The sequence below is a fragment of the Schistocerca gregaria genome, chromosome 10, assembly GCF_023897955.1.
Source record: "Schistocerca gregaria isolate iqSchGreg1 chromosome 10, iqSchGreg1.2, whole genome shotgun sequence".
NCBI classification, from domain to species: domain Eukaryota; kingdom Metazoa; phylum Arthropoda; class Insecta; order Orthoptera; family Acrididae; genus Schistocerca; species Schistocerca gregaria.
The window spans coordinates 118,007,141-118,032,999 of NC_064929.1; the positions used below are offsets into that span (position 1 = coordinate 118,007,141).

At 45.8% G+C, this 25,859-nt stretch overlaps 1 protein-coding gene across 5 annotated transcripts in view; it reads right to left on the reverse strand.

Annotated features, from left to right (window-relative positions):
- Positions 1–25,859, reverse strand: part of LOC126293451 (uncharacterized) — a 693,872-nt gene that overhangs the window by 294,827 nt on the left and 373,186 nt on the right. The window contains exon 1 of one of the 5 annotated variants that reach the window (XM_049986687.1): positions 3,505–9,461. The exons of the other annotated variants lie outside the window; for them this stretch is intronic. Within the exon in view, the coding sequence (XP_049842644.1) occupies positions 3,505–3,768 (264 nt within the window). The 5' untranslated portion in view covers positions 3,769–9,461. Of the gene's footprint in view, positions 1–3,504; positions 9,462–25,859 lie in introns of those variants that run through there. 5 annotated transcript variants of the gene reach the window in all.

The window sequence follows — 25,859 nt, forward strand, 5'->3', positions numbered from 1 at the left end:
GGCGTCATGCTTGTGGATGTGGTGCCAAGAGGGTGAACCAACAATTCAGAGGCATACATGAAGACTTAATGTTGACTGGAATACTCTCTTTCAAATTATAAAGGTGACAGGGGTAAAATACAGGGAGCGAAAGGCTATTTACAATTTGTACAGAAACCAGAAACCAGATGGCAGTTATAAGAGTCGAGGGGCATGAAAGGGAAGCAGTGGTTGGGAAGGGAGTGAGACAGGGTTGTAGCCTCTCCCCGATGGTATTCAATCTGTATATTGAGCAAGCAGTAAAGGAAACAATAGAAAAATTCGGAGTAGGCATTAACATCCAGGGAGAAGAAATAAAAACTTTGAGGTTCGCCGATGACATTGTAATTCTGTTAGAGACGGCAAAGGACTTGGAGGAGCAGTTGAATGGAATGGACAGTGTCTTGAGAGGAGTATATAAGGTGAACATCAACCAAAGCAAAACGAGGATAATGGAATGTAGTCGAATTAAGTCAGGTGATGCTGAGGGAATTAGATTAGGAAAGGAGACACTTAATGTAGTAGAGTTATGCTATTTGGGGAGCAAAATAACTGATGATGGTCGAAGTAGAGAGGATATAAAATGTAGACTGGCAATGGCAAGGAAAGCGTTTCTGAAGAAGAGAAATTTGTTAACATCGAGTATAGATTTAAGTGTCAGGAAGTCGTTTCTGAAAGTATTTGTTTGGAGTGTAGCCATGTATGGAAGTGAAACATGGACGATAACTAGTTTGGACAAGAAGTGAATAGAAGCTTTCGAAATGTGGTGCTACAGAAGAATGCTGAAGGTTAGATGGGTAGATCACGTAACTAATGAGGAGGTATTAAATAGGATTGGGGAGAAGAGAAGTTTGTGGCACAACTTGACTAGAAGAAGGGATCGGTTGGTAGGACATGTTCTGAGGCATCAAGGGATCACAAATTTAGCACTGGAGGGCAGCGTGGAGGGTCAAAATCGTAGAGGGAAACCAAGAGATGAATATACTAAGCAGATTCAGAAGGATGTAAGTTGCAGTAAGTACTGGGAGATAAAGGAGCTTGCACAGGATAGATTAGGATGGAGAGCTGCATCAAACCAGTCTCAGGACTGAAGACCACAACAACAACAACAACATGAAGACTCTGAATAAACTCAATAACCGCTCCTGACGTGTTCGATCGGACAAGAACCCAGGAGAAATATTGCTCCAACACGATTATGCATGCCCATACACGTCTGAGAACCCTGGAATACATCGCTAAATTGAGTTGAACATCACACTGCCTCATCCACCCTACAGTTCAGACCTGGCACCCTCGGGCTGCCATATCTATGGAGTGCTTCAAGATTCTCTAGGGGGAACACACTTTGTAGGTGACGAGAGTGTCAGTATGGCAGTGGAAATGGCTACGCCTACAGGACAAGAGCTTTTACCAGCAGGGAATACAAGCTCTTGACAACGTTGGCGTAAGGCCACAGAACGGGACGGAGACTACGTAGAAAAATAGGAGATGGACGAGACACGTTGATGCTACCACTGCGGCAAGGCGGTTGGCGGGTGTCCACAAACCCGTAGTCGAAAGTGAAGTGGGGCTCCATCACCGTCGTACCACACCAATAACAAGTGACTATGTTCGTAGGAACCTGGATAGTACCCAAAAGTCCTAGCAACAACAGTATCGGTAGAGAGCACAGCCGAGCAACAATGAATTTATGTTCGGCGACAGCGTTCCGTTGTGTTAGCCGCCCGGCACCGTGAAGCTCTTGGCCGTTACACTGACGGTATCTCCGAGAACTGTGCCCACATTCCATGCTCCGTGAGCCTGGGCGGTATATTAGCCACATCGACGGGAGCACTCTGACCTACTCTTCCTCCGACGCAACACGGACACTGCCCTGACTACAAACATACGATGAACCCGAGGTGTTTGTCTTGAGGTGTACTTCACGCGGTATATAAATCCAATTTTGAAAAGTTAAAACAGCTAAACATTCGTACTCGTTTATACAATCAGGTGAAATGTTAAAATGGCTTCATACTTGATCATAACAATTAGGTGAAATGTTACAGACTTGAATTACAATGATCATATTGGCTACAGCAGTAAAATCATGCTTTAAACGATTATTCTATAATAAAGTAGTTAAGATATATATTGCACTTGGCGATTATGTCTTCTCTTCTGCTATACGAACCTTGCACCCAGCTTATTCCAGACGCCATATTTGTTTACAAGGAACCTGTGATCACTGGAGGTACTCTAGTTTACTTATTAATGTTTACCATTAGATATCAAATTAATTTTTGTGTCAAAAGTAATTCAAAACCATATTCTGAAATAGTGTCTTGTTTCTCCACTAGGCAATGCCCCAAGTTCCTCCAAAATCGTGACACAACGCACACACACATATGTAATTCTAACTAATGTAAATCCACCCGATGATGGAGGTTTAAACCTTCGAAACGCGTCGTGGAAGAAAAAATAAAACTGTGACTGGTAACAGTAAACTTGTTGTTTCATTTAATGTCAGTAACAGTCACGGTAAACGTGGACCGCTTTTCGAGCTGTATTTGAGATTCTTTACGACAGTCGAATTAAGTCGGGTGATGCTGAGGGAATTAGATTAGGAAAGGAGACACTTAATGTAGTAGAGTTATGCTATTTGGGGAGCAAAATAACTGATGATGGTCGAAGTAGAGAGGATATAAAATGTAGACTGGCAATGGCGAGGAAAGAGTTTCTGAAGAAGAGAGATTTGTTAACATCGAGTATAGATTTAAGTGTCAGGAAGTCGTTTCTGAAAGAATTTGTATGGAGTGTAGCCATGTATGGAAGTGGAACATGGACGATAAATAGTTTGGACAAGAAGAGAATAGAAGCTTTCGAAATGTGCTACAGAAGAATGCTGAAGATTAGATGGGTAGATCACATAACTAATGTGAGGAAGTATTGAATAGGATTGGGGAGAAGATAAGTTTGTGGCACAACTTGACCAGAAGAAGGGATCGGTTGGTAGGGCATGTTCTGAGGCATCAAGGGATCACCAATTTAGCATTGGAGGGCAGCGTGGAGGGTAAAAATCGTAGAGGGAGACCAAGAGATGAACACACTAAGCAGATTCAAAAGCATGTAGGTTGCAGTAGGTACTGGGAGATATAGAAGCTTGCACAGGGTAGAGCAGCATGGAGAGCTGCATCAAACCAGTCTCAGGACTGAAGACCACAACAACAACAACGACAACAACAGCCACGGTAAAGCCTAACCTAAAAATGTTCGCATTTAATGAATGTAAACTTTCTTGGCGAGCTTCTCGGGAAATCGACTAAGATGTTCGTTTCGGAGTGCTGGTTCGACAAGATTCTTACTTGTCATCATTTGGAGAAGACTAACCAGAACGCCGTACTGAAAACAATGAATTGGTCGGCCGATTTCCCGAGAAGCTGTGCCTGCGCGAAGCTGGACATTTAGAGTGTAAACAAGGTCTCAGAAGTGGGGGGGCTTTACCGTGATTTCGCGGCCCAGGGATCGCCTCTGGAGGCGGGCCCGCCCCCGCGCCTGCTCGGCCAGGAGGCGGCGCTCCTTGTCGGCGTGTGGGCGCGAGAAGGCCAGCCCCAGGTCCGGCCGCCGGCTGCGGCCCCCGGGGGCGGCCGCCTCCAGCTGCTGCAGCGCCGCCGGCGGGTCGCACAGCGACGTGGGGCGGCGCGCCGGTCTGGGGGCGGCGGCGGCCGCCGCGGCCTTCTCTGGGGGCGGCGTCGCTGTCGTCGCCATCTCCAAACTGCACTCTCACATCCCAGGCCCACCGCACTCTCTGTTCTCCTCCCAACACCTCAGACTCTCTTCACAGTTCTTGTACAGCCTTCTTTCCCCAACGTAACACACTCCTGCTATTGATCACTGACCTCGTGTCTAGCACCAGGTATCTCTGGTCGCTGATCCAAATTCAATTAGCCCCAAATGTGGTCCTGATTTGAGAACTTTTGATCGATTGCCAAATGGATAATGATCTTCGGATCACTGACTGGACTCAGGGTTCTTCCAGCCACTGGCTGGACTCGAGGTAGATCTGATCGTTGGCTGAACTTGTGGATCTTCTGATAACTGTCAGAATTTGAAGATCTTCTGATGTCAGAATTTGGGGGATCTTCTGATCCCTGGCTGAACTTGGGGGATCTTCTGATCACTGGTACAAATTGGGGATCTTCTGATCACTGGCAGAATTTGGGGATGTTCTGATCACTGGCAGAATTAGGGGATCTTCTGATCACTGGCAGAATATGGGGATCACTGGCTGGAATTAGGGTTCTCGTGGTCACTGGCTGGAGGTTCTTTCCCACTGGCTGAACTTGGGGATCGTCTGATCACTGCCAGGAATTGCAGTCCTCGTGCTCACTTGCAGAACTTGGGGGTTCTTCTGATTACAGAGAACTTGGTAGTTCTTCTGCTCACTTGGCAGAACTTGAGGGATCTTCGGAGAACTTGAGAGATCTTCGGATCACAGACAGAATTTGAGGTTCTTCTGACCACGGCGTCCACTTAGCACTTCTGACCACTGGCTGGACTTGAGGTAGTTCTGATCAATTGGTGAAATAGAGACACATCCAAAGAGTACCTCAGCAGTTCCCACCACTGTTGGAAGCTTTAGATAGGTTTGATCACTGACTGATCACAGTAGATCACTGACAAAACTTCATGGGATATGTCTGAGCCGTGATCAGTCTCCATGTAATTCTGATCGCTGGTGAAAATTTTAAGTATTGATTTCGCAGTCTTAATAATCACTGGCGCACCTTTTCAGCGTCATATAATCGTTGGTCCACCTTCTTGGGGTCGTACAACTCTTGGTTAAACTTCTAATGACGCTTAATCACTGGACTTACTTCACTTTCCACCAGTTGCTCGTCTATCTGTAGATATATTTACCGCTTAACCAACTGTTGCAAAACCTAATCTTTAGCAATCGTTGTGATTGCTGAGAGACTCAGTTCAAAAGTTGTGTCTTCAACCTTCTGTGAAGTTTTAGAACTTGTTTCTTTAAAGGTAACTTGTTATTCCCAGACTCATTTCACACACTTTTCTTGTTCGTAGAGGCAAAGGATCTTCACAATTTCAGTTTTAACAGTGAAGAACTAGAAACTTGTAAGTCTGTGTCGACCAAGTTTACTTATGTACTGAGATAAGAAACGGCGCACTGGATCGTGAGAAATCGACTACTTGCACGAAGAAGTTGTCTTATAGATGCTCTGCGCTGCGCTAAAAAGACTACAATGCAAAGATACTGCCGCGTGAAGTTAACGGTGCACAACTACGAGTAACTTCGAAGAGGCTCCCTGATCGGCTTCTAATGTGAATGACGCTCCTGTGGGCTTTGCTAAACTGCGCTCGTATTCACGATTGGCTAATTTCGCACTGGAAGACGCACTCAGTATTCAGAATATCACTCTGTGTACGTAATGGTGACCGCAAATTTTAACGTACTGTTTATTACATACGGCTGCACATTTGCGAAACGAAAACCGTTCTCGTCTGCAGACGTTAGAAAGCACGTGGTGTTTTGAAATGGCCCACCACTAATAACAGACTTTCCGTTACCTAGTACCTTCCCAACAAAATTTCTTGGAAGATGGACCCTGGCTCTCTAGTATACAGATTGTAACAGATACGTATGCAACTCGAGAAAGCGCAAAGTTACTTCAGATCACTGCTTAACTGTAAACAGGATAAAATCCGTGCTTGAATTTCACAAGAGCTGCTTTACAATGTTTTACGAGACAACTAATTCGTTCGATGTCACGTTTCACGACAAAAACCGCAGAACTATTCTTACGTTTTACACATTCTTCAAAAACCTTTTAAGAAATAAACTACACCGTCTCTTCGGATTAATACAAAATAAGAAAGAGAAAAACTGTATTCCAAAAAATGCTAATTTTCCTGACTTATTTCTGCTCAAAATATATCCTTTTTATCTGACTGAAGATTTTTGTCGTTATCCTCTCTTTTAGCAAAAAATTTTCTCACACAGCCACTTTGATGATTGCCAGAAATCACGTCAGTAACAAGAACAACCGGATACTTAAAAAGTCTTCTGACTACAACAACAGCGGGAATAGCGGGATCTGTAAACTACGAGGGTTCTACCAAAAAGCGAACGGAACATGTCTAGGGTGTGCTGAGCTATCGAGTTGCCCAACAAAAACTGTCGGGAGGTGAATGTGGGTATTGCGGGGGAAACCTGTTAGTCTGACAATCAGGTGCGCCAGCTAGCATCTACCGTGAGAGAATTCTGAACAGCGGCAAAGGGAGAAAGTACACCTTACTAGTAACGTACCTATATGCTACTCGAACTACGCTTTTCGACGCGAAATCTCCTACCTCTAGCAGTCTTAGCTATCGACTAATTTAAGCTCGTATATTTTTGACGGCAAAAAGGGGTACAAGTACGATTGCCGAAAGGACAGCTACGGCACTACTGAGCGAAAAAAAAACTCAACGTGCTATTCTGTGTTAGTACAAAAGTCTACGCAACAACACCTTACTTCTAGGTCTCAATGCGAGCTATAAAATTCGTCAGTGGTAAAAAAATGAATCACAGAATTCCTTCTCCGAAAACGAGGCCACGAAATTCCTCCAGATATACAAAACGGTCTGTACTCCTCAAGAAAAATATACTCTTCTTAAAGAAATGCTTGAAAACGGTAAACAAATGTTGCGGGCTCCTTTGAAGAGCTAGCTTGCTTCCAACTAGATGCACCGTCTCTTTAAGGCGAGTATAAAAAAAATCGTTCTCTGTCGGAGAATCAAGTAAACAACAATGTTGCAGTTTTAAATAAATTCCGTTTCTTACACTTCGAGTCACCACCTCGTTCTTTCGAAGTTTGTAAAAATGGTCTACAAGAAGTAGTCTCAACTGAGCAACCTCCACAAACTACAAAAATTTCAAAAAATTCCTAAGCTCAGCACAAGGTGGATTTCACCATTAATCTGTATCGGTAAATGTCGTGACTCATACGAAGAGCTACGTCCTTCCAATACTGCGTTTTCTGGGTGTCCCGCCCAAGTATTCAAATTACAAAACATTACAAAAAAAAACCTGAGTGTCTTCCCCTACGATTCAGTATCCGTTTACTTCCTCTTTCATAAAACGGAGAAAGGAGAGGAAACGCAATAGATGACAAATCTTTAGACAGGCCGAATTTCAAAAACTGTTTCGCTTTGCAATAGTTAGTACAGCGAAACTCCTCAGTATGGGTATCTTTGTGACTTAACAACGAGCACAGAGTTTATTGAACAGCGAGGAGATAAATTTGCTTTCACCAATCCAGATGCTTTTAACAATTACAACAAATAACAGGGACGACACTGAGCTATATATGTAAACGAACAGCGGCTAATCACTGGCAAGAAGACTTCGAAAACGGAATCCGTCAACGAGATAGTAGCAAAACAACATTACGTTACAATAAAATTACCCTCCTCTACTCAAAATCGATGGAGACGTTTCTCAAGCACATGCAAAGGTTTTGAATGGCAAAATAGTAAAGGTAGAAGGTAGTTCGTCTGTTTATGTAATGCCCGGATGACACAATTGGGCCAAAATTTTTTCCGTTTACCGCAAGGTTGTAGGCGGCGCTGGGGATGGTTAACTACCACGCAGTAATTCAGCTGCTGGTTACGTCGCAGCTATATTGACTGTGACTGAACGAGAATAAGCCATAGAAACGTGTAATGTTGGCTGCTTTCCTAGAAAATTGCTCACCAGTTATAGTCAATTTCGTCGGACATTTCAGTGCCTGAGAAGCTCAGGTACAGGTTTTGGATGGCAAAACAGTACGCACAGACGATGGTTAGTCTGTTTGTACAATGACAGCTGTAACGATTTTTTTAGCTTCTCAGAGTCGAACGGCTGTACTGTGGTGCAAGAGGGGTTGGAAATGACTGCCATGGAGCACGAACAGAGCTGTCTGCTACGTCGCAGCTATTTTGGAACTCGGGGTAGAGCGGGAAATGTGTACACGCTTATTGATTGCGCGGTGTAGCGGTGTAGACATCTGGCGACGGCCCTTTCAATGGTGGGAACTGCAGCCAGCGAAAATCGATTCGTTGTATGTGCTGGGAGAGGTGGGGAAGATAGAGAGAGAGAGAGAGAGAGAGAGAGAGAGAGAGAGAGAGAATTCTCTCTCGGAAAACCAGTGATTGCGGCTGTGGCTACTATTGTAGCGCCGTGACAATGGTGGAAGATTAGCCCGGAGCTGTCGGCAGCAGATCCGTTGTGTAACAGCCGCCCCCGTCTCTCCGCATTAGGCTCGCGCTGACAACACGGCACGGACTACACGCAGCTGGTGGGTGTGGCAGATCGCGGGATAATCCAGAAAGGCGGATTCCGCACCGACTCGGAACACGTCATCGCTCGGATCAAACGATACGCACGCACGCAGCACCGCAGGCGTGCGCTGCGCACGCAACACGCACACGCTCCTTATAGAACACCCCCAAAGGAGTACGCCCTATGCTGACGGAAACGGCGCTGTCAGCCAGCGGGTCGATCTCGGCTGACCTCTACAACTTCCCTCTGACCTCGCCGCTATCGATCACGTGGTGGCTGCCGTCAGCTGCCACCATAAACACACCGGCTACCCGCCAGTCACAGGAAGCCCTTGCCAATACTCTCCGCACAACTAGGCCTTAACCTCACCACTTCACTTCTTCCTACACCTTTTACCTTGATTCAGTATCGAACTAATCTTTACTCCAGCACAACCTAACTCTTCCACACACCACCTATCTCACCACGGGGGCAGCTCCAACTGTCTTCAAAGTTAGTTTCAAAAGTACTGAGAGGTTCATTAATCTCATCATTTCTCTGCGCCTTCCTTCTAGCCCAGAGAATCGTATTTACTGTCTCGCAACACTCGATCAGTTTGGATTCATCGTCACAAGTTCACGAATCTGTTGACAGTTTTTCAGAGACTGTTTTTGTGTTACGTTACACAAAAAATCACAAGAGCACCAAAAATTTCTTGTTTTGTCCTGTGTTGCATTTGGATGTTCATGGGCGCAGTACAGTAGAGTAGATGACCTTCCCCACAACTTCGTCTTACCTATGGCGACATAAATAACAAGATAGTGTTTACGAAATCAGTGCAGCTACGTGCCGTAGTCTCTCCTAACGTGTTTTTGACCATCTGCACTCCCTGGTGAACTCCAGCTCCAGCAAGCTTTTTCTGGATCTATCGATCTGCACACGCGTTCACTATATATGCTGCCGTACGTATCTGCGGGAAGATGCGGCGACGACCACCAGACGACGCTGCGGTGAAGGACAGCTGGAAAATATTCTCATGGCAGCGCGGAGATATGCGATAAAAACCGGCAACGCATACCGCGGGGTCTGAGAACGGGCGCCGTAGCGACGCGCAGTGCAGAGCCTGCGCCGGCAATCCCTCTCCCAGGGACCAGGGAGCGCTACTGCTGGAAGTCGCGCCCTCTGCTGGAGTCGTGGAGTGCCGGAGGAGGGAGGAGGAGAGGGAAAGAGCGGACGGTGCCGCAGAGGTACCGGTGGCGCCGGCTGGCGGTGGCCACCGCAACCGCGCCCCGCCACGGCGGCGCTGCGTCAATATAGGGACGTGTGGCCTGGTCGCCGCTGCAACCGCATCCGACGCACCAGCGCACCGCTCACGTGGCGTCTGGGCCAGTGACGTAATAGCGGTGCACTACTACCCTTAGTTAGCAACCCTGGATTCTCGCCTGGAAAATGCATTTTTTTCCAGTTCTGCACTTCCTCTTCTTCAGCAGCTCTCCAGCCCTTGGTGAGCCTTCTTCAACAATCTTCCTCCACACTTCTCGGTTATTTGCTGCTCTTTTCCACCCCCGGACTCCCATATTGCTGATATCCATTATTACCTCATCGATCCATCTTCTTCTAGGTCCCCTTTTCGCCTAACTTAATGGATCATACCTTTCATCATTTTCTTTGGAATTCTATCCTCTGCCATTCTCTCCAAGTGTCCTAGCCATCGTATTCGCTGCGATTTCACAAATTTTACTATGTTCCTGCCTTGTATTAACTCTCGTAATTCGGCATTGAAGCGTATTCTCCGGCCTTCTTCCTCCCTTATTGGCCCATAGATTTTGCGTAGTATTTTCCGCTCAATGCTTCTTAGAGCATTTTTATAGTGTTCTGTCAACGTCCATACCTCTGAGCCGTATGTGATAACTGGGCGGACTAGGGAATTATATGTTAGCAGTTTAGTTTTTCTTGTAAAAAGGCTATTTTTGAAAAGCTGCATATTTGCAAAGTAAGCTCTGTTTCCTGCTTGTATTCTTTCCCTTATAGGCTTTCCAATACTGTTATCTTTTGTTATTAGGGCTCCCAACTAGTTAAAAGAGGACACTCCACTGAAGCACTTTCCATTGATGTTTAGGTTTTTAGGGGTTCTTCTGGCCTCAGATTGTGACATTACCATATACTTTGTTTTGTTTTCATTTACTATGAGGCCAATTTTTAAGGCTTCTGTTTCCATTGCCCGGTATGTTTCTAGGAGTCTATTGGAGTCTATTGGTATCTCTTCAATGTCATCAGCGTATGCATATATCTGGCTAGTTTTCATAAATATGGTGCCTCTTTTGTTGATTTTATTTACTGCACTGTGCAGGGCTATGTTTCATAGGGCAGTGGAGAGACTATCCCCTTGCTTCACTCCTTTATTAAAGTCAAAGCTTTCACTAGTTCTGCTAAGGTCCTTACCAGTTCTGCACTACAGGCCATTAAAATTGTTACATCTCTCCAGACACAAATAACTAGGATGTCTGTTTACAAGCCACCACTGACATCGGTATGAAATACTGTCCTAGTTAGCACAAATCAGTAAGCCAGATATTGTCCTAGTTAGTACAAACCACTCAGCCTTCCACATTCGATTGTTAATAAATCGTACTTCCATGTTTAGTCTGGATAAATTAAGCCCCCTTCGTAGAAAAGTTAAGTTTTTCAAGCAGCTCTATGTTTATAACGCTATATCTTCTGATTTACTTGGTACAATGGTAATTTTAGACACACATCTTGTGCTATAACTGGACACAATCTGAAAAATGTGTTGCGAACACGGTTAGTAGTAAGAAGCAATAAGTTAAAGCGTCGTGCTTGAAGCTGAAGTTTTACGGCAGGAACAACCAAAACGCAGCAAGTGATAAACCCCTTTCCATCCATCATTTTAAAGGAGGTGTCAACGAGAAAACTTTTTCGAAAGTGTGGCGTTTATACCTCATCCCTGCCCACGTTTATTACACCTCTGTTGCTATGTTTTAATGTACAGTAGAAGAAGATTTTGTTACGTGAGGCCAGCGAGTAGGTAGGATCACAAGGCAGAAACATACAAAGACGTGCCAGACGGTCACACAGGGGGAGAACGGCCAGGCGAGTGAGAGCCGTATCGTACTGGAGCAGAGAGAGAGAGAGAGAGAGAGAGAGAGAGTGAGAGAGATAGGATTCACCTATCATGCTGGGCGCTAAGAGAGCGCATCTTTTATTATTTATATTTGCTGTTTCGTTATTAATATACAGCAGTATAATGACATAAAACCGTGCCGACGTTGTCACTTGCACTAATAACTTCTTAGTCACTCTACGATAGGTTTTCGAAGTGGTAACACGCGATCTACTGTGTGGAGTGCATCTCCGCAGAGAGACGGAATTAATTGCTAAAGTTGCCTCGGAAAACATACAATACTGGCCATTAAAACTGCTACACCACGAAGATGACGTTCAACAGACGCGAAATTTAACCGACATGAAATAGATATTGTGATATGCAAATGGTTAGCTCTTCAGAGCATTCACACAAGGTTGGCGCCGGTGGCGACACCTACAACGTGCTGACATGAGGTAAGTTTACAACCGATTTATCATACACAAAGAGCAGTTGACCGGCGTTGCCTGGTGAAACGTTGTTGTGATGCCTCGTGTAAGGACGAGAAATGCGTACCATCACGTTTCCGACTTTGATAAAGGTCGGATTGTAGCCTATCGCGATTGCGGTTTATCGTGTCGTGGCATGGCTCTTCGCGTTGGTCGAGATCCAATGACTGTTAGCACAATATGGAATCGGTGGGTTCAGGAGGGTGATATGGAACGCCGTGCTGGATCCCAACGGCCTCCTATCACTAGCAGTCGAGATGACAGGCATCTTATCCGCATGGCTGTAACGGATCGTGCAGCCACGTCTCGATCCCTGAGTCAACAGATGGGCACGTTTGCAAGACAACAACCATCTGCAGGAACAGTTTGACGACGTTTGCAGCAGCAGAGACTATCAGCTCGAAGAGCACGGCAGCGGTTACCCTTGACGCTGCATCACAGACAGGAGCGCCTGCGATGGTGTACTCAACGACGAACCTCCGTGCACGAATGGCCAAACGTCATTTTTTTCGGATGAATCCAGGTTCTGTTTACAGCATCACGATGGTAGCATCCGAGTTTCGCGACATCGCGGTGAACGCACATTGGCAGCATGTATTCGTCATCGCCACACTGGCGTATCACCCGGCGTGATGGTATGGAGTGCACTGACGGCACTTTGTTGAACAGTGGAGATTTTAGATGTGTTACGACCCGTGGTTCTACCCTTCATTTGATGCCTGCGAAACCCAACATTTCAACTGCATAATGCACGACCGCATGTTGCAGGTCCTGTACCGGCCTTTCTGGATACAGAAAATGTTCGACTGCTGACCTGGCCAACACATTCTCCAGATCTCTCACCGATTGAAAAGTGGGCCGAGCAACTGGCTCGTCGCAATACGTCAGTCACTACCCTTGATGGTGGAATCGTGTTGAAGCTGCATGGGCAGCTGTACCTGTACACGCCATCCGAGCTCTGTTTGACTCAACGCCCAGGCGTATCAAGGCCGTTATTACGGCCAGAGGTGGTTGTTCTGGGTACTCATTTCTCAGGATCTATGCACCCAAATAGTGTGAAAATGTAATCACATGTCGGTTCTAGTATAATGTATTTGTCCAATGAATACCTGTTTATCATATGCATTTTTTCTTCGTGTAGCAATTTTAATGGCCAGTAGTGTAGTATACAAATAGACGTCAATAAACTAACCTCATAGGTAAGTTGGTAAATAAAAAAAAAATTGCATTTATACTGTCAGGGATCTGTAGCACGTCAACCTAACGCTCTACCAACTCACCTACCAGTCTTGACGTTAAGAGGTTCAAATGGGTCCTAGCACTCTGGGGCTTTTCATCTGAGGTAATCTGTCTCCGGCCGGCTCACATTCAGAGCTCACAGACATGGTTTGCCTAACCCTGTAGTTCTGGTGTTCCTTTTAGTTACTGTTTACGCATCTTCTTATGGACGACAGGACACAGGACAAAATGGCTCTGAGGACTATGGGACTTAACACCTGAGGTCATCATTCCCCTGGAACTTAGAACTACTTAAACCTAATTAACCTAAGGACATCACACACATCCATACCCGAAGCAGGATTCGAACCTGCGACCGTAGCGATAGGGCGGTTCCAGGCTGTAGCGCCTTGAACCGCTCGGCCACCCCGGCCGGCGGACACAGGACAAACTAAATCGTTGTTTTGGTTGACACTCTATCGACACACGACGTTTGGTAGCGATCTGCGTGTCTGACATCTGGAGGTGTAAGACCCACAGCTTCCTGCCAGGGTGAGCGTGATAGTATGGAGAGAGAAGGAGGAAGGAAGGGAGAGACAGGCAGCGAGGAGGAAGTAGGAGATAGACGGTTTTACGGAGGGGGAGGAGATGGACAGAGAGAGGTAGCGGGGAGAGGAGATGGCAGAAAAGGAAAGCGGAGGATACGAATGGAAAGAGGGGGAGTAGGAGATGGAAACAAAGGGGGGAGAATGCCAGAGAGAAATGAGAGGAGGAGCTGGAGAAAGAAAGAGTAGGGGTATGGGGAGTTAAAGGAGTAAGTGGAATTAGAGGGGAGGAGATGGACAGAGGGAGAGAACGAGCTGGTTGACAGAGAGGAGAAGAAGTAGGTGGACTGATGGGAAGGAGCAGATAGACAAAGAGGAGGAGATGGAGAGTGGGGGTGTAGGATGTGGGCAGGGATTGAGATGGAGAGAGAAGGGGATGAAGCGGAAGACTGACTCATAGAAGATTGGAAAAAATTCATATCCGCCTAACGGAAGGTGCTCAGCTACTAAATGCATAAAGGCCTCGTTTTGAAACACACGGTGTTGCAGGTCCACGTACCCGACAGGGTAGCCGAGAGCGCTAATGCGCTGCTTCCCGGACTCGGTAGGCGCGCTGGCCCCGGATCGATTGCGCCCGGCCGATTAACGACGAGGGCCCTGGATGTGGTTTTTAGGCGGTATTCCACATCCATCTAGGTGACTATCGGGCTGGTCCCCACGACCCGCCTTACTTACATGGCTCGCAGACATCTAAAAACGTTCGCACTATTTCATGGCTTACACTAGACGAAGACAGCTGGAGGGTACACTACTTCCATTGCCAGCAGACGTATTACGGAGAGGCGACAGGAAGGGTATCTGGGCACCCTCTGACCCTAACTGGCCATAGTAACAAGGCCCGCCCCACGTAGAAGTGGGACAAAGGCAAAAGCTAATGATTGTCTAATATGTGTATGTCTGCTTTGACGAATCAAAATACCGCATGACTACACATACTACTTCCCCCAACATACACTAGTGGCCATAAAATTGCTACACCAAGAAGCAACGCAGATGATAAACGAGTATTAACTGGACAAATATATTATACTAGAACTGACATGTGATTACATTTTCACGCAATTGGGATGCATAGATCCTGAGAAATCAGGACTCAGAACAACCACCTCTGGCCGTAATAACGGCCTCGATACGCCTGGGCATTGAGTCAAACAGAGCTTGGATGGCGTGTACATGTACAGCTGCGCATGCAGTTTCAACACGATGCCACAGTTCATCAAGAGTAGTGACTGGCGTATTGTGACGAGCCAGTTACTCGGCCAGCATTGATCAGACGTTTTGAATTGGTGAGAGATCTGGAGAATGTGCTGGCGAGGGCAGCAGTCGAACATTTTCTATATCCAGAAAGGCCCGTACACTACCTGCAACAAGGGGTTCTGCATTATCCTGCTGAAAACGTAGGGTTTCGTAGGGATCGAATGAAGAGTAGAGCCACGGGTCGTAACACATCTGAAATGTAACGTCCTCTGTTCAAAGTGCCGTCAACGCGAACAAGAGGCGACGGAGACGTGTAACCAATGGCACCCCATACCATCACCCCAGGTAATACGCCAGTATGGCGATGGCGAATACACGCTTCCAATGTGCGTTCACCGTGATGTCGCCAAACACGGATGCGACCATCATGATGCTATAAACAGGACCTGGACTCATCCGAAAAATATGAAGTTTTGCCATTCGTGTACCCAGGTTCGTCGTTGAGTACACCATCGCAGGCGCTCCTGTCTGTGATGCCGCGACAAGGGTAACCGCAGCAGTGGTCTCCGAGCTGATAGTCCGTGCTGCTGTAAACGCCGTTAAATTGTTCGTGCAGATGCTTGCTGTCTTGCAAACGTCCCCATCTGTTGACTCGGGGATCGAGACGTGGCTGCACCATCCGTTACAGCCGTGCGGATAAGATGCCTGTCATCTCGACTGTTAGTGATACGAGGCCGTTGAGATCCAGCACGGCTTTCCATATCACCCTCCTGAACCCACCGATTCCATATTCTGCTAACAGTCATTGGATTTCAACCAACGCGAGCAACTATGTCGCGATACGATAAACCGCAATCGCGATAGGCTACAATCCGACCTTTATCAAAGTCGGAAACGTGATGGTACGCATTTCTCCTCTTTACACGAGGCATCAGAACAAAGTTTCACCAGGCAACGCCGGTCAACTGCTGTTTGTGTATGAGAAATCGGTTGGAAACTCTCATCGTCTCAGCACGTTGTAGGTGTCTCCACCGGCGCCAATCTTGTGTGAATGCTCTGAAAAGCTAATCATTTGCATATCAAAGCATCTACTTCCTGTCGGTAAAATTTCGGGTCTGTAGCACGTCATCTCCGTGGTGTAGCAACTTCCATGGCCAGTAGTGTACATCTCGCGCAATAAGAACGACGCTGAAATGAGAGAAATTCTGTCGCGTATACAGGTAGTATACACACTTTCTCGTCGCGTATGCATCAGCGAGCGGAGTAGGAAAAGAGGACCTACCCCGCGCCGCACACCTCTCGCTGGCTTCTAAGTAAAGGACCTGACGCAGAGCAGTTCCCTGTGCGAGGCACACGGTCCGCCGTTTGTGCCGGCAGTAGCCGCGGAGAGAAGGAAAAACTGTAGAGCGCATGGTGAATGTTTCAGCGCTCGGGCGCTGCAGTAACTTTTGGGAGCTGCGCCATCTGCAGAGTGCAGCGTTACTTATGCAGCAGTGGCACCTCCGCTACCTGGTGCAGGCCCTGTTGCCCAGGAACATGTGGAGCGGCCGCGGTGACCGCCCCAGGAAGTTCCCGCTGACCTCACGTGTATATTTAACGCCGCTCCCAGTAAACACGGCAGCCGGGGTCTGGTTTCGCCGCGGCGTGTTTTTTGCTCGGTTTGACGCCTCGTATGAGCTGGCAGCCCACATACGCACAGCACGCGCTACCCTCTGCTTTTTCTTACTCTGACGCGCAACAGGCCAAAGGCGCAGTGGTAAGCTCCACTTCAATACGTTCATCATAACAATAAACATGATGTAAGCATTATGCCATGTATCTACATCTACATCTACTACTCCGCAAGCCACCTGACGGTGTGTGGCGGAGGGTACCTTGAGTACCTCTATCGGTTCTCCCTTCTATTCCAGTCTCGTATTGTTCGTGGAAAGAAAGATTGTCGGTGTGCCTCTGTGTGGGCTCTGATCTCTCCGATTTTATCCTCATGGTCTCTTCGCGAGATATACGTAGGAGGGAGCAATATGCTGCTTGACTCCTCGGTGAACGTATGTACTCGAAACATCAACAAAAGCCCGTACCGAGCTACTGAGCGTCTCTCCCGCAGAGTCTTCCACTGGAGTTTATCTATCATCTCCGTAACGCTTTCGCGATTACTAAATGATCCTGTAACAAAGCGCGCTGCTCTCCGTTGGATCTTCTCTATCTCTTCTATCAATCCTATCTGGTACGGACCCCAAACTGCTGAGCAGTAGTCAAGCAGCGGGCGAATAAGCGTACTGTAACCTACTTCATTCGTTTTTGGATTGCATTTCCTTAGGATTCTTCCAATAAATCTCAGTTTGGCATCTGCTTTACCGACAATCAACTTTATATGATCATTCCATTTTAAATCACTTTTAATGCGTACTCCCAGATAATTTATGGAATTAACTGCTTCCAGTTGCTGACCTGCTGTATTGCAGCTAAATGATAAAGGATTTTCCTTTCTATGTATTCGCAACGCATTACACTTGTCTACATTGAGATTCAGTTGCCATACCCTGCACCATGCGTCAATTCGTTGCAGATCTTCTTGAATTTCAGTACAATTTTCCATCGTTACAACCTCTCGATATACCACAGCATAATCCGCAAAAAGCCTCAGTGAACTTCCGATGCCATTCTCAAGGTCATTTATGTACATTGTTAATAGCAACGGTCCTACGACACTCCCCTGCGGCGCACCTGAAATCACTCTTACTTCGGAAGACATCTCTGCACTGAGAACGACATGCTGCGTTCTGTTATCTAGGAACTCTTCAATCCAATCACACAATTGGTCTGATAGTCCATATGCTCTTACTTTGTTCATTACACGACAGTGGGGAAGTGTATCGAACGCCTTGCGGCAGTCAAGAAACACGGCATCTACCTGGGAAACCGTGTCTAAAGCCCTCTGAGTCTCGTGGACGAATAGCGCGAGCTGGGTTTCACACGATCGTCTTTTTCGAAACCCATGCTGATTCCTGCAGAGTAGATTTCTAGTCTCCAGAAATGCCATTATACTCGAACATAATACGTGTTCCAAAATTCTACAACTGATCGACTTTAGAGATATAGGTCTATAGTTCTGCACATATGTTCGACGTCCCTTCTTGAAAACGGGAATGACCTGTGCCCTTTTCCAATCTTTTGCTAGACTGTCATTGGATTTCGTTCCATGCGGACCGGAAGCCAAGCTGTGACCAGTACAGTCAAGTGCGATCATAAGGATACATTTTATGCTGCGTCACACGCACACAGACTGCACGATAATGTGGGACACCAGCTTTAAACTTTGACAGCACTGCGCAGCCGGCGGTCCAACTGACGTGCAATGATGTGAGCGGTTGCAGTTCAGACGTAAAAAGAGACGGGCACAGAAACAATACAGCTTCGAACGTCATTTAATTTTTAAAGGGAATGAAATAATATTCGGCAAAATTCCAGCACTACAGCACGCTTCTTAGGTGACAGGACAGAAAGCGTAAAATCCTCTCGTTCTCATCTTACATACAGAGGGGTCCAAATAAATGTATCCACAGTTTCGAAGTCCATAACCTGCAACCTAATTGACGGAGTGTGGCCCATCGGGACCCTCCGATCGCCATGTCATCCTCAGCTGAGGATGCAGATAGGAGGGGCGTGTGGTCGTTACGATGGTTTTCTTTGACCAGAGCGCTACTAGTCGGTCGAGTAGGTCCTCAATTGGCATCACGAGGCTGAGTGCACCCCAAAAAATGGCAACAGCGCATATCAGCCCGGTTGGTCACCCATCCAAGTGCCGGCCACGACCTACAGCTCTTAACTTTGGTGATCTGACGGGAAGCGGTGTATCGACTGCGGGAAGGCCGTTCCCCAAAGACAGTGCATACTGCATTTTAATCTTTATATTGGCGACACTGGTTTACTACGTACTCTAGCTAAAGTGCCCTCTGCTGGCAATAAGTTCCTGTATAAATACGTAATGGAATCTATCTATTATCAGCACATACCATGAACTCACATGTTAAACTTGACGATGATTTTTTATCAGACTGTCTGAACGGTATGTATGGTTGCTATACATGGCTACAAATGTTTTATATTTCATGCATCATTGATGCTGTGTAGATTTAGTCTTAACTAACTGAACCTAGTCGCTTACGCAATATTTATACAGAGGGGTCCAAAATAATGTATCCACTGTTTCAAAGTCCAAAACCTGCAAACTAATTGACAGAGTTGTCTCATATTTGGTGAAAGTGTAGCTTAAAGTCCAACTTAAAGATATCACTGTAGGTGTTCGAAATGGCCACCATTAACTTCCACACATAAACGATGCCGCCGAACTGCAGCACGAACTACTGACTGCAACGTGTTCAGGTGGATATTTCCTCACGAATGTACGATAGATTCTCGAAGTTCATCCAATGTACGTGGCTTTTGTCGATAAACGACGTCCATTAGTGTTCCCCATAGGTAAAAGTCCAGAGCAGTTAGGTCTGGGGAACGTGGTGGATACTCCACAGCACCTCTATGGCCTCTCCATCTTCTTGGTAGATTTTTGCGTCGAGATACGCCCTAACACGAATTTGGTAGTGGGCTGGGGCACCATCTATTTGAGAGTAAACTCTTCCGTCTCCACCCATGTCTCGGATGGCATGTAAAATGGATGTCTGAAGCTTCTGAAGGTACACCTCACCGGTAACTGTGCCCTCAAAGAAGAATGGCCCAATCAAGCCCCGGTAAGACAACCCACACCACACATTTACTCCTGGCAAATTCACGGCTATGTGTACATGGACGTTCGGATCTTCGGCGGCCCAGTAGATGCCATTGTGGCGATTTACTGTACCACTGAGTTTGAACTGTGCCCCATCAGACCACACAGTCATCTCTGCAACGTCGTTGCGCACAACGTTAGTAAACCTCTTGCAGTACTCCATTCTACGATCTGGATCATCCTCGTTAATTGCGTGTAACAAACGTGGGATGTAGCACTTCCACTTTGTTGTCTTCAAAATTCGCCGAACACTTGAGCGACTCACTCCAGTTTAACGGGCACACTGTCTGACAGACTTCTGTGGTGAGCGAGTGAATTGTTGTAACACACGACGGGAGTTAGCTGGACTTGTTACTGTTACAGGACGTCCAGATCGTTGTTTGTGTACATCTTTAACACAGCCTTCGGCTTCAAATTTGTCTCGAATGCGACGAATCGTTAAACGTGTCGATGGCTCTGTTTGATACTCATTTCGCCATTGCCGTTGAACCTCATTAATGTCTTCGTACTTAAAATATCACTTCAAAACTGACTTCTCTTCATCGAATGTAAGCCTCGCGCCAGCCATGTTTACTCGAGTAACTAGGTGCAACTAAGAACAAAACACTGACTGTCTGGCGACTGTCATCTGACAAAACAAAACAACGCAATACAACGCTTGTGTGGCGATTGCCAGAACTACAAACTATTACACTACCAAAGCTGAGACAACTCCATCCATTCGTTTGCCAGTCGTGGACTTTTAAACAGTGGATACATTTATTTGGACTCCTCTGTAGTGTTCTAATTACAAAGAAGAGTGACGAGAATTTCTAACTTAAACATAGGGTAATGCAACAGCAGGGATTTCGCCGTACTTTTGAATACTGAAACCACTGAAGGTATTCATTACAGTCAGTCGTCTGGTAATCTCTTAGCTCCTTCCTTATACGAATCCGAGAAATATATTTCAATTTTGGAACTGCCATCTGCTACGTTGATAACGAGTCAATCAACAACAGAAGCCAACCAGGCGCCGCATTTTCTCCTATTCTTTTATAACGAGTCCTTCTACATCCCGCCAGTGATCGCCAGTGAGATGTGAAAATGTTGCATGCCTTCGTTACAGTACATCTGGCAGCTTAACAGTCTTGTTACTTCTCGGGCCAAATCCCGCAGCTTGGCTCCAGATCAGTTCTGTTAGGTTCATATCGTATTGGTACAGTGGCAAATGTATAGATGCAGCATTTGTAAGGTGTCCCCGATGCTGTGAAAATGATTGTTTTTCGTGTTTCTACGACACATCTGTGGTATAAAACGGTGCACATTATCCAAATAAACAGTTTTTGGTTTTTCATTTTTCCCATAAAATTGTTATTTTTTCTTAATTAAACTTTATTAACAGTCTTTCATAAAATATCGATAATTTGAAATGAAAACAGGAATTTCGTGTGCAATATGTAATTAGAAACAAGAAGACGTGCATTATTCATCATTTTGTGGGGGTATGAGCAATAAAAACTTTCCTAAGAGTTCCAAGCTATGTGTAAAGCATTTTGGAAGTCCCTAAGTGCAGTCATTCTCAAATACTGAATGAATGTATTCTGAGTAATTTGCTTGCTGTGAGTTCGTTCCGTCAGTATATATACACACTTTTTAACTTTAACACTTGATATCGTCAACAATTTTTCTTCTTTAGGGCCAGCAGCATAATATATGTCTGATAACCACCAAATAAGTGCTTATCATAAGTAATCTTTATTCACGGCACACTGTTTCGGCTTTATCGCCATTGTCAAGTACGTCTAGATTGATGTGGCGTCCATATTACGTCGTTATCGGTCTGTCTTATTACTGCCCTACTGTTTTAATAAGATGATAAATGATGTCAGTATGAAGAAAAGAAAATGTTAATTACGATGTGGCAGTAATTTGACGACAGTTCCATTCTTATGACGCTATATGTTTATATACAGCGTCAGTTAAATTACTGTCGCATCATAATTACCACTGGATGTCACATCAATGTAGACGTACTTCAAAATGACGATAAAGCCGTAACAGTCTGTCTTGAATAAAGGATACTTATGATAATCAGCTATTTGGTGCATCTACTCTAATAATTTAACACCTGACATGTCCTGCTTAAACCTTTAACATAAGATTGTACCTCTTAATCCTTTGAGTTTCAAAAATATGAAAAAAGATATCACTCTAAATTTTCCACGAACTTTTTTTTTTTTACAAAATTAATCTTTAGTATCATTATCAGGAACGAATTTAAGAAGGAATTGCCAAAAGCAATCAGTCATCTGTTTTAAGGACTGTGGTTTCGCTTTGAAACGACTAGGACATATAGTTTTTAATCACCCATCATTTCATGTATAACGAACAGACGAAACTACAATCTTAGGGCCATAACTGTGTGTCGTTTGGTTGCTCTCGCAGTTGGCTCACTAGACTACAACATATAAAATATTAGTTCACTTTCTTGCATTGGTCCGCAGCTCGTGGTCTTGCGGTCGCGTTCTCGCTTCGCGACCACATGGTCCCGGGTTCGATTCCCGGCGGGGTCAGCGATCTTCACCTACCTCATGACTGGGTGTTGTGTCGTCTTCATCATCCCCATTACGGTCGGAGGAAGACAATGGCAGACCACCTCCGCTAGGACCTTACCTACTACAGCGGTGCGAGTTGATAAAAAGATGTACTTACCTTGTTACAATCCTTTGCCACAGCAGTGCTCGATAATTTACAACTGTCATTGATGTATGCAGTTAAACTCTTCTCTTGAAATACATTGCCGAACATTTACGAAACTACATTTCCATCTGTTACTTCAATAAATCTTTAGTCCTACTCGATGATGGATACTTTTTCAGCTGAGGCCACTAACTTGGAAGAGCGCTTCCATGCCCTGCTCTATATTGGCCTCTGTGCGAGAGCACTGAGACAAGCAAGACGATGTTGTGACGTGGAAACAGTACTGTGAAAAGCTGTACTCTGGAATCAACAACAGTACGGACAATCAAGCAGCTGAGCTACTTCATTTGGAACCTACAATTTTGGTATATCTGGAGAAATGAGGCAGGAAGGTATTGATGTGCTGCATTCATTGTGTAAAAGTCCTCCACAGGTAGCCGAGTGGTAAGCGCGACAAAATATCAATCCTTAGGGCCCGGGTTCGATTCCCGGCTGGATTGGAGATTTTCTCCGCTCAGGGACTGGGTGTCGTGTTGTCCTAATCATCATCATTTCATCCCCATCGACGCGCAAGTCGCCGAAGTGGCGTCAACTCGAAAGACTTGCGCCCGGCGAACCGTCTACCCCACAGGAGGCCCTAGTCACGCGACATTCAGCTTTACATTGTGTAAAAGAATATGGGAAACCGGGGAGTGGCCGAATGACCTCATCCTCTTACACAAGAAAGGGTCTATTAGGAACTGCTCCAACTACCAGACTATAGCCCTCATATCTCACGCAAGTAAAATTTTGCGCTACATCCTGCATCAGCATTTGAAGCCGTGCTTTCAGCCTCACGTATCCACAGAACAAACAGGTTTTGTTGAAGGGGAAGGAACTTGTGAGCAACGTGGGACAAATAATAGAAAAATCGCGAGAGTTCTGTGTTCCTATTTTCATCTGCTTCCTTGACTATAGAAAAGCCTTTGACTGTGTTGTCTGCGAAAAGTTGTGGCAGGTGCTTGCAGAGTTCGGTGTTCCACCACACTTGATAGCACCGATCAAAAGTCTATACAGCAATTACTTCGCGGTTGTAAAGACAAGTGCTGGCATGTCTGATTCCTTCAGAGTATCGAAAGGTATGAGACAGGGTTGTGTCCTACCCCATCCACTGTACTTCTATGCAGAACATGTCATTAGCAAAGCTCTTGATGGCTGGATCAAAGGCCTCTCAATTGGTGGGAGAACTATCAACGACCTCCGTTTTGCTGATGACATTTGCTTTTAGCTAACAGCGAAGATGCTGAGCTACTAACAAGAATAAAGGACATTAATCTAGCATATGGATTAGACACCAACCTCAGCAAGTCCAAACTCATGATAACTGATCGAGAAGAAAAGATCCAGCTCACAGGTCGATTAAAGGAACTGGAAGTCGCGCATTCCTTCACCTATCTTGGGTCAGCCATCTACAGCACGGGAAATTGTGAAGACGAGATGAGATGACGGATCACGCTAGGGCGAGTGGCTACGAAGAAGCTCACCATGATCTGGCAAAAAGCTCCAAATGGCTCTGAGCACCACCGGACTTAACATCTGAGGTCATCAGTCCCCTAGAACGCAGAACTACTTAAACCTAACTAACCTAAGGACATTACACACATCCATGCCCGAGGCAGGACTCGAACCTGCAACTGTAGCAGTCACGCGGTTCCAGACTGAAGCGCCTAGAACCTCTCGGTCACCGCGGCCGGCTGGCAGCACACAACCTCGCGGTGGGTAGTGGCTCATCAGTGCAAATTTATATTAACTATTAACATATTTCTTTCGCCCAAAAGCTATTTTCTTGCTATTACCGGTCTCCATCATCTCTACTTCGGCCATCATCAGTTATTTTGCTGCCCAAAGAGCAAAACTTATCTACTTCTTCTACACTTCTTAATCTAAATCCCTCAGCATCGCCTGATTTAATTCGACTACATTCCATAACCTTTGCTTTACTTTTGCTGTTATATTACGACGCTATCCATCCCACTCAACTACTCCCCTAAGTCTTCACCTGTCTGCGAAAGAATTACCATGGCATCAGCAAATTTGAAAGGTTTTTATTGCTTCTCCATGAACCAATATATGAGTGTAATGCTTGGCTATAACACAGCAATATCCTTCTGATGAGTTACTATACAATCGTTTTAAAATGTCTTCCCAGCTGAAATTGCACCGTAGTTAATGCTAGGCAAAGGCTTGGCTATAACACAGCAATATCCTTCTGATGAGTTACTATACAATCGTTTTAAAATGTCTTCCCAGCTGAAATCGCACCGTAGTTAATGCTAGGCAAAGGATTAATTAATCCATCCATCGGCAGTCGCTTTCACCATTTCACCTGATTACGCCTTCGCGACGTATTTGACGGTCACATTAAAACCACACCATCTGCACGCCACACCAACGCCGTCCCCGCGAAGATGATGCAGACGTGTCGGGCGGCTATCCGCGGAACAGATCTCTATTTGCGTCACGGACCGAAAGACAGAGGCACCATTCAAGACGGCGGACGAACAGGAAAGTCCGATGGAGTAGCGCGGGCTGACGTCACTCGCAGATTACAGCTTCAACAAGTCTTTCTTTAACACATGACCCAGGTCCAGCTCCTCAGACCACTGGGGCCGTGGAGTCAATGCAATTAATTGACGAATTGCTGGAACCGGCACGGTTATTTCTTCTCCTTTTCGTACTACTCAGCCAAGACACGTTCAGGCCTTTCACCAGCCTTCACGGGCTCTTCTTGGCGGAGGGTACTTCCTGACAAAGTACTGATATTTTTTCTGTCCCGTCCCATTGGTGTAAGGCGACCAGGAAAAAATTCTGTCTACAAAGCTCTGCATGCGCCCTGATCTCTCCAGCCTTATTCTCATCATCTACATCTACATCTACATCTATACTCTGCAAGCCACCTGACGGTATGTGGCGCAGGGTACCTTGAGTACCTCTATGGGTTCTCCCTTCTATTCCGGTCTCGTATTGTTCGTGGAAAGAAAGATTGTCGGTATGCCTCTGTGTGCGCTCTAATCTCTCTGATTTTATCCTCGTTGTCTCTTCGCGAGATACACGTAGTAGGCAGCAATATACTGCTTGACTCCTCGGTGAAGGTATATTCTCGAAACTTCAACAAAACCCCGTGCCGAGCTACTGAGCGTCTCTCTCGCAGAGTCTTCTACTGGAGTTTATCTATAATCTCCGCAACGCTTTCGCGATTACTAAATGATCCTGTAACGAAGCGCGCTCCTCTCCGTTGGATCTTCTCTATCTCTTCTATCAACCCTATCTGGTACGGATCTCACACTGGTAAGCAGTATTCAAGCAGTGGGCGAACAAGCGTACTGTAACCTACTTCCTTTGTTTTCGGATTGCATTTCCTTAGGATTCCTCCAAAGAATCTGTCAGCCATCTGCTTTACCGACGATCAACTTTATATGAT